At 37.5% G+C, this 10,000-nt stretch overlaps 1 protein-coding gene across 11 annotated transcripts in view; it reads left to right on the forward strand.

Moving 5' to 3' along the window:
* Positions 1-10,000, forward strand: part of LOC135222876 (cell adhesion molecule Dscam2-like) — a 353,863-nt gene that overhangs the window by 256,348 nt on the left and 87,515 nt on the right. For all 11 annotated transcript variants that reach the window (XM_064261228.1, XM_064261227.1, XM_064261229.1 and 8 more), the window contains exons 4-5: positions 2,168-2,408; positions 3,122-3,206. In XM_064261228.1, coding sequence (XP_064117298.1) covers positions 2,168-2,408; positions 3,122-3,206 — 326 coding nt within the window. The remainder of the gene's footprint in view (positions 1-2,167; positions 2,409-3,121; positions 3,207-10,000) is intronic.

A 10,000-nucleotide genomic window follows, 5' to 3' on the forward strand; every position in this document is an offset into this window, starting at 1 on the left:
TAATCCATATGAAAAATCATTTTGAGGCTCTGTTGGATCACAGCTATTTAATTTTTCCTTTGGTAAAAAACTACTAAATTAAGATATTTCGTTCGAAGATTGTCTTTACCCTTAAAAATACTTAGGTCATTTAGAAAAAAAATAAAAAATAAAGGAAAAAAGTGTTGGCAACTGGACCAAGTTGTTCTGGTTTCCTCGCCATCCATTCAGCGTTGTGCGAAAAAACACATAACCAGAATCTTTCATCAGAATTCTTCCCCAATCGGCATTAAGTCTGAGCGTTCTTGGATCCATTTGTTTGAAAGCCTCCGTGGCAGTGCCATCCACTTCTCTAGCTACCTTGTCATCTTTTGCGTCTTTGTGTATTTTTTATTACATTGCATGAAATACTATATTAGCATGAAATTACTATATAGTTTTTTATATACTATATATATAATATATATATATATATATATATATATATATATATATATATATAATGTGTGTGTGCGTATCCCTATCTATATATAATTTTTACTCTCTTGTTTATTGTTTGAGTGTTCTGTGCAATGTTTCAAAACAAACTTCATATTCTGGAGCAGAAAAAAGGTATTCCAGAGAAAAACTAATCCACCAAATATCACAAATGAAATTTATTTGTACACTAAATGGAGAATATATTTTTTTTCCGTTGCGTTTTACTTTTGTCCTTTCTGAGTCCCAACAGGTCAATGCCTCTTATCCTCTGTTGACAGTTTGTTATTTTTTCATGTGCGTTTTTGCGTTGGTTATTTCGCTCTCATCTGCTCTTGTTTGATTAGCAATCTATGTATCCACGGAATTCTTTTTCTTCTCTTTTCTTTATACCTGGATATGATTCCGTGTGTTGCGGGGTGGATAAAAGCGCCCCCCACCCCCCGCTCTCTCTCTCTCTCTCTCTCTCTCTCTCTCTCTCTCTCTCTCTATATATATATATCTGTCTATATATGTATATATATATATATATATATATATATATATATATATATATATTATACATAGTATATATATATATATATATATATATATATATATATATATATATATATATATATATATATATATATATATTGTACATGGATCTCACTCTCCCTCCCCCTTATATACAACTCTCTCTCTTTACACATGCACACACAAACGCGCACAAGCACACCTGCGCGCAAGCGCACTGACAGTGTCTGCCGCACTAGCACACATACCGAGTCGCCTCGGAAAAGAATAATTACGATTTTAATTAAAGGAGAGTCCTAACGCATCCGGCTGTTTGTCAAGAAGGACCCAAGACCCAGATCACCTTTTAAGTTTAATCGCCTCAATTTCGTACATTCGTTCTCGTCAATTAAGCCCTTAATTGACGCAGGAGATGGAATGGTTATATTGGGACGAAGGATTTCATACAATACGCCTCTTGTGTTATTAAACCTTGTTTAACTGCCTTGTCGTCTGTAAGCGTACTCATTTCTCCAGCCCGCTCGCGCGCTTGCACGTTTTCTTATTATCGCCTGACACGTAGTGTTGAATTTGGAATCCAATTAATCGTTTCATGTGATGTCTTCTTGCTATTTTAAAGTTCTCTTATGTTTGCAAGAGATGATGCTGAATTTCTTTTGTTTTTAAACGCGTATACTAATAGATGTTGGTATACGGTTTTTTTTTTTTTAATTATGTCTGTCAGTCATTTCCATCAGACTCCGCTAACAATAGTTATCCTTAAAATTCTCCTGATATATTGTAGTTCAGTCATTTTAGTTTCGCTGTAAAATTCTCGTAGCATATGTCATATGTTCCATAAATCTGTCTTGTTTTCACATTCTCCCAGCGCATCACTGGCGTGATCGGTATGGTCTTGACCTGCCACCTCGGTGGCCGCGAGTTCGATTCTCGGGCATTCCACTGAGGAGTTTCAGATGTGTATATCTGGTGATAGAAGTTCACTCTCGACGTGGTTCGGAAGTCACGTAAAGCCGTTGGTCCCGTTGCTGAATAACTACTGGTTCCATGCAACGTAAAAACACCATACAAACAATCAAATTCTCCGAACAGACAATTTTTACAGCACTTTACATCATAAAATATATATTTTGTTGTCCCGACCTATTAACCTACCAACATTTTTCTAAACACTGCTTCCAAATTCCTCCAACAGATGGCATCAGGCGGAGGAAGAGGATGTTGATATTGACGACAATAATGGAAACCAAGAAGCGGCTCCGGTGAGGACAGCTGCACCGGATTCGGACACGGAAGGACGCGGATATGTTCCAACGCAGCCAGAGTTTGCAGATCGTCATTATGAATCAGCTGATCATCGAGATATTATGTCCGGGATTCGTCAAGGCAGCGGTTTAGCCACGACGACGAAATCACACCATGCTGTCGAGAAACAGGTGCGTGGAAGTTTGCTCTCGGGAGAGGTGTTTTTTCGTTACTTCCTGACTGAGATATTTTAGAGAAAAAAAATATAACACATTTCTCACTGGTATAGCCCTGCATTTACGTTATTTTCCCGTTTTCCATAACTCTCTCTCTCTCTCTCTCTCTCTCTCTCTCTCTCTCTCTCTCTCTCTCTCTCTCTCTCCTAATATTTTAGAAAAAGATACACAGCTTTATTCTTGATTAGTGAATAGTTCTGCCAGAAGTCCCGTACCCTATTTTAACTGCATTTTTCCCCCCCTTGAGTTCCTGACCGAAATCTCGCTATCTTTCTTCTCTCACACAACTATCTATATATAATATTAAATCTATATATATATTAATATATTATACTTATATATTATAGATAATATTAATAATATATACATATAAAAAATAGAATATAATATAGTATATTTACACTCAACTTTTTTTAATTTTTTGGGTGCCATTCTCATTTTTTATGGTACTTAAACAGGAATAACATTAATAATGAAATGCAGTCTTGTCAATGGGTAAACATCTTATGCGTTGCTATGGTAAGCTCTTTACATGTTTGTATGAAGTAACATGTTTATTCTCTCTCTTCTCTCTCTCAGCTGAATCAGTCTTATCCCTCCCCTTCTCTTTCTTCCTGAGGCTTTCATTTATGCCATTCTTCACTGAAGCCTTTTAATTGTCTCTTCAGGGATTGGCCGTAATGGAAGAGCCAGGTAGAAGTCAGCTGAGGCGGCCCTCAAGAGATCTCGGTTTGTCCAGGTATCCAAGGCCAGGTAAGTCTTACGGCATACGATACCTCACGTCTCGTTGCTCTCATTGTCCGTCGGGATTTGAATCCCCCCTTTTCTTTTCTTTCTCTCTCTCTCTCTCTCTCTCTCTCTCTCTCTCTCTCTCTCTCTCTCTCTCTCTCCGTAATCGTCGTTTACATTTATCTTTATTTTTTTGCTCCAGTTGTCAATATTTTGGTTCTTTTTTCTTCGTGTTACATCTTTTGTAATCGTCTTTGTTAATGTTCTCCACGGATCTTATTTACTTTGAAGTTTGAGCTTGTCCTGTTTTTTTTTCTCTCTCTCTCTCATGCATTCAAAAGTAAATGTCTTTTTTGACATCAGAGACAAAGGAGGAACCGAGCCGGAATCAGTGTATACGGTTTACCCCTCATGATAGAACTCGCAAGTAGCAGATGGTCCTCTGGTTGTAAGTTTCTTTTGGTCAGCTGTTTGGTTATTTTTATACACTTTTTTAGTTCATGAAATAAACACTCAAACAGATTCCTCGATTATGACTAAAAGAATATAAATTTATTTTCCGCTGTTAATAAGATGAAAAGTTTGATTTTTTTTTACTTTAGCATTAAAGGAATAATATACACATATCCTTGAATTACAAGAGCTCAAATTAATGTTTTTCTCCCGGCCGTGATATTGAAAGCTGATATGAAAGAATGAGAATCTATATTTATTATTAACTAAACATTCCACTTTCTGAACGGTGACGTACATTCGCTGATTTGTTAAGGCGATTCCCTGTAACAGGATAAGTCTCTCTCTCTCTCTCTCTCTCTCTCTCTCTCTCTCTCTCTCTCTCTCTCTCTCTCTCTTTCTCAGAAATTGCCTGAATTATCTTAGGAAGAATGTTGATTATATGACATGTTTATGCTATATTATTTCTGCGTTTTATTATCATCAAGACTGAAGGATGCAGCAGATTAAGGTTGAAATTTAACTTGTGAAATATTCAGGCAATCATAACCTATTGCCTTATCTACTATATAGTATTGAATATTATTTTTTTTTTTTGTTTTCACAACTTTGCTAGGTTGGTATCCCCGAGTCTAGTTCAGGGCTGCAACCTACCTCTTGAGGATCTGACCCCCACCACCCTGCTTTCTTACGATTCCAACACTCCTAATTATCCATACAGTAACTGATTCCAACACTCTTTATTACCTTTACAGTAACTAGCAATACACTTTTATAGAGTAAACCCGGTTAGAAGAGGTTTGTGAATCCAATCCTCACCGGGATCCTCCTGAGGTCTTCTGGGATTACACTCAGTGCTCCCAGAATGACAGGTATTACTTCACATAGTCTCCTTATTTCCTCTTTAGATCTTGACACTCTCCTGTCTTTTCTCTGTGTCCTGATCTCCTGTGCTCGATATGGCAATATTTATCAGATACTATCTGGGATTCTTTATTTAACAGGATTAGGCCCGATCCTCGAGTCTGTATCACAAGGTCGGTCTTTACATCGTAGTCCCAGAGAACTTTGATTTTTCCGTTTTCTGGCACTTTCTCTATTACATGTACCATGTATGTACATATTGTCTTACATGGTAGGCTATTTCAGTGCACATTTTCTAGATCTTGGCAGATGTGTCATGCCTTCTAATTTATGCATTTTGAACTAATGCTGGGCATTCACTTGCGCTGGGGTTGTAGTTCTCCATATTCCGTTTATATTTGCGGCACATAGATAGTATTACTTGGCTCTTTGATTTATTTTATACTCGTACATATCGCGTTACTTAGTGCTTGATCCTGCGCTGCCTTTGATGTGTCTTCAGGCTCTGTCTTCTGCTCTCCCACCATTGAACTGCCACCTCCAGCAACTTCCCAAGTCTGCCTCTGGTACTGGCCATGCATTGTTCTGATTCTTTCATTTCTCTTCCCTTTGGCTAGTGGCGTTTTCTTTATACTCACAAAGATCTTCTTCGACAGGTACGTTTTTCATTCTCGGCTGTTAGCAGGCACTCATCTTCACTGTATTTAGGGTCCCGTTCAAGTGCTCTTTTCTCGATGTTGATAGTCCCCCATACTGTTTGCATTTCTCTTCTTAATTATGTACTGGGTAAGCAGAGCCTTGCCAGACTTACTCCTCAGTGGATTGCCTCATTGAGGGTCCTCAGTTCTCATTATTCTGTCAATGTGTTCTAGGTCTTCATTTGTCCAGTCTTCTGTTCCTCCACTAGATCTTACTACTGATTGCCTCAACAATGTGTTCATCACTGAGCGAGGACTGTAGTGTAGCCCTAATCATAGAGAAGTATTCCCTTCTGATGGTGTTTGATGTTGTCAGCCGCCAGGATTCGCCGGTATTTGTAGCCCCGTACCTTCTGTATCCTTGCTGATTGTCCCATATGGGAAGTATGCCTTCCCTCTGGGCGGTGTTTCCTTTTACCATTTGATTATTATTATTATTATTATTATTATTGGGCACACGTTTCCGTGTCGAAAATGATGACAACGGTTGCAGGTCCACAATAATATAGCATGTGAGAGTTGGTCTTTAATGGATATTAAAAGCTTTCGAACCTTGTGCCAGGTTCATTTTCAGTCAAGTGAACATTATGACTTTAAAATTTCGACGAAGTAAACTTCTGAACAGGACAATTCCACAACGAAGAACGCAAATGAAGGAAGCGCTTAAAAGCCCAGCTAGGTAATTCCGTTGTTGATGTTCGAATTCCTGCGTTCTTCGTTGTGGAATTGTCCTGTTCAGAAGTTTACTTTGACGAATTTTTAAATTCATAATGTTCACTTGACTGAAAATGAACCTAGCACAAGGTTCGAAAGCTTTTAATATCCATTAAAGACCATCAACTCTCACATAATATATTATTGTGGACCTGCAACCATTATTATTATTATTATTAATTATTATTATTATTATTATTATTATTATTAATTATTATTATTATTATTATTATTATTATTATTATTATTATTATTATTAATCTGGTTTGCCCCATAACCTTGTATCATATATAAACAATAGTCAAAGGTAAACGAAGAAATCAAATAAAGATATAGAACTGAAAAACGAGAGCATACACAGGTTGCTAATACTTTCAGCGTCCGGAACAGAAATGAAATGACCGCCGCCACCGAGCGTATGCAAAAGAAGAAAAGAAGTATACGTTGGAAAATTAAAATCTTATGCTGATATTGGCGCACCTTTATATAATTCATTGCGTTTAAACAATTCAGCAAACGTCAGGCGGCCATATCGTTGCGATAAAAAGAAATTTCCACGTACGCTTTTTATTCTGTGATTTTGATGTGTTTTCAATAATGCACGCACTTGCTATTCCCACCTTTGCGGAATATCGAAGTTTGCGACTTTTATCTAACACAATATTTTCGGTTTGTACAACCGATTTTCATTCATCATCTCTGTTATTATTTGTTGTACGTTTATCTAGTTTCTGTTTTCACCAGGGTAATCACTAAAGCGCGTAAACGAACAAGTGGATGAATGGATATAGCTTTTACTCATGAGATTTTTTTCAGAAGCAATTTGAACCAAATTAATGAATGTTTTTTTTCCTTTTGAGAGAGAGAGAGAGAGAGAGAGAGAGAGAGAGAGAGAGAGAGAGAGAGAGAGGTAGGCTTCCGTATATTCGTCTAATTTTCTTATCCGTTAGTGAAATCTAACTATTATAAGCATATTCGCAAAAAAAAGTAAATAAATAAATTTGTAGTCATTCACTGAAACCAGACCAAATTGAAGACGTTTTAAAATACGTGACGCATTGGTTCAAAATATCGAATAGTAGTTATCTTCACTTTTGCTCCTAAGTGCCGCATTATCAAGCGTTAGGCATCATTCTTTTTCATCCCAGCCCCTCTTCTTTTTTTCGTTTTCCTTTTTCCAGCCCCGGAATAGATAACAGCACTAGGTTGGCTGTCCAGTATCCTTTGTATGGAAGAAATAGAATAAGTGAATAAAGAAATATTTGCATTAGGTCCCACATACTGCTCCATCTCTAATTCCACAAGAATTGTTCAACTTTTGCTGTTGGGTCAAGTCAAGTTCCACCAAGAGAAACAGCATTTCAAAATATTCATTATTATTATCGTTTACGTCGTCCTTCATGGAATTACTCGTTTAGAATTATTTTTCTAATTTATTCTGCCCTGTGTATAATTCTGGAATTACTCGTCAAACATTGTTTCTCTAATTTACTCTGCCCTCATTCTGCCCTGTGTATAAAGTCTAAAACTCTCATAATGCCGTCGCCTTTCCCACTAGACTTCGTCCTGCTACTCTTATGGTCTCAACGCATGCCATAACCATCTGTCTCTTTTCCTGCCTCTATACGACACATCTCTTGTCAACTTTCTCATCCCAAATTGGTATTCTCTCCGCACTCTGTCCTTTAATCCCAGCATTTTGTAGTCACAACACTTTTTCAAAATTTCTTACACGTTCTTAGTAAGGGCCACGTCTGTTCTGACGAGAAGTACATGACTTTTAAACAAGTCACAGAATTTTTTTCAGCTTACCCATGACCTGTTTTTGCCTTCTCAATACCAGTCGCACAGTTCAAAATGAACCAAGGTAACAGACAGTCTTCCCCCTCCAAGAGCTGTCCTTTTACCACGCCTGAATCCTCTACCTTCCTCACTTAAGCATTTCATTTCATTCATCGATAAATCCCTTGCTCTATTTGTATTTTGTAATCCTAACTGAATTTTACCAGTTTTTTCCGTATTGACGTTGGATTCTTTCCAATTCCAATCTTCCTGCTGTTGAAAATTTCTAATATTTTTTCCTGTGAGTCGCTTTTAACACCAGGTTATCTGTCTGGACTCGTAGCTGGCCCCAGGTGCCTTTTTTTCACGTCTTTATACACCCTCAATTGATATGATAATCATGAAGACTAGGTGCTGGTTTTTAGTGAACATCTTTCATATTCGTCTTATATATCCGCCAGTCTTCAGTCTAGATCTGTTATGGTATCTGGATACCATTTTCTTCATTGAGTCTTTCAAGTACCATCTGCTATTCAGGGCCCCTTTAATTGTCATATGAGTCCTCAAGATTCACAAATAAAGGATACATTTTCTTTCTTTTCGCAAGGTAACTGTATTTGCCTCTTAAAAAACGTATCTCATTTTGATTGCAGTGGCATGAAGCCTTAATGACAGTCGTGTATACTGATGTCTTTTCCGCAACCTTTCCTCTGGTAACTTTTTAGTATTGCCCCAGCAATCTTATTCGCGTCTGTTCTTCGCGCTGCAATGCATTCTCTTTCACCTTGGATGCTATTGTGACCATACTCATACCTTTCAAAATAATGATATTATAAAATGAAGACCAACGTCAGATGTATTGCAGCCTTCTTTTGTTATTATTGATATCGTTTTTCATAAGGGACAAGCTCAAGAGGCACGAACTCACTTTGAATGCTGTTCTAAATTCAGCTGGCCTTGTGCCAGCACGAGCCTTTGCTCTCGGGCAGCCAGGAAAGACTCACATGAATAGAAAGCTCTTGTGTGAAAATAGAAGGAAAATCAGCAAATTTAAATCGATCAACAGAAAAGAATACACATACATCCACTTACTGATATAGCGTACTTGTATGATATAGCGAAAATTGGCAATAACAAAAGGGGAAGTAAAAAACAGGAAGAAGGTACAATGCAACCTAATTGACTGCCCCTTACACTGTCTGTAAGTGTAAGTATTTTCAAGTGAACAATAAACAAAGAGCAACAGTTGAAGGGGAGCTGCAATTTTGCGAAGCGATGTAACATCCCTATTTTTTCATTTTTCTCTTCGTTCTTTTTTCATATTTTTTATCATATTTTCGCTCAGGAATGCAATTCTATTTCTGCTCTTTCCTCCCTTTTATTGCCAAACCTTTGGATCAAATAATTTTTTTTCCTTGCGACGACGACATCTGCGGATACTTTTTTCTGCATACGAAAACATTCGACTTTTGATTGATTTTAGCTGACGTTAAATATCAGCTGGCGATATCACTGAAGCTGTTCGTGATTCAAGGAAATTCACATTGCTTAGTACTCGTAGGTTACCATATCAGCTGCGGATTTTTACTCTCAGCTCAAAAAAAAACAGTATAATTAGTATTGGGATGACCTCTCTTCTCTATTTATATTTTTCCGACTTTTAAAAATTTTCCTAAACAATAGTGAAAAAGTAGCTCGCAGTTTATTTGGTAAGGCATTCCCCCACCAGATAGAGAACCAGGGTTCAATCTTAGAGCGAGGCAGAATGAACTTGGCACATTCCGTTAAAAACATTTATAAGCCACAATGTAATTGGCTGACTATCTTGGGGTGTAGTCATCGAACAGGTGGTTAAGTTAAGTATATCTTTGTTTAACCAGACTACTGAGCTGATTAACAGCTCTCCTAGGGCTGGCCCGAAGGATTAGATATTTTTACGTGGCTAGGAACCAATTGGTTACCTAGCAACGAGACCTACAGCTTATTGCGGGATCCGAACCACATTATATCGAGAAATGAATTTCTATCACCAGAAATAAATTCCTCTGATTCCGCGTTGGCCGAGCAGAGAATCGAACTTCGGACCACTGGGTTGGTCGCCGAGATCGAAAACCACTCGTCCAACAAGGAACTGATAGAGGTGGTATATCTAATACCACCTTTAAGAGAGAAATGTGGTGTCGATGAAAAATCTTTTAAAAAACCATGAATTAATTTTTCTTTATTGTCACTGTCTTGTTGGCCCTTCTTTGATGTTTAATGTTTACTGCAAATTTGAAATTTTGCTGAATAACAATGACCAGAGCG

This window comes from Macrobrachium nipponense, chromosome 8 (genome assembly GCF_015104395.2).
Source record: "Macrobrachium nipponense isolate FS-2020 chromosome 8, ASM1510439v2, whole genome shotgun sequence".
NCBI classification, from domain to species: Eukaryota; Metazoa; Arthropoda; class Malacostraca; order Decapoda; family Palaemonidae; genus Macrobrachium; species Macrobrachium nipponense.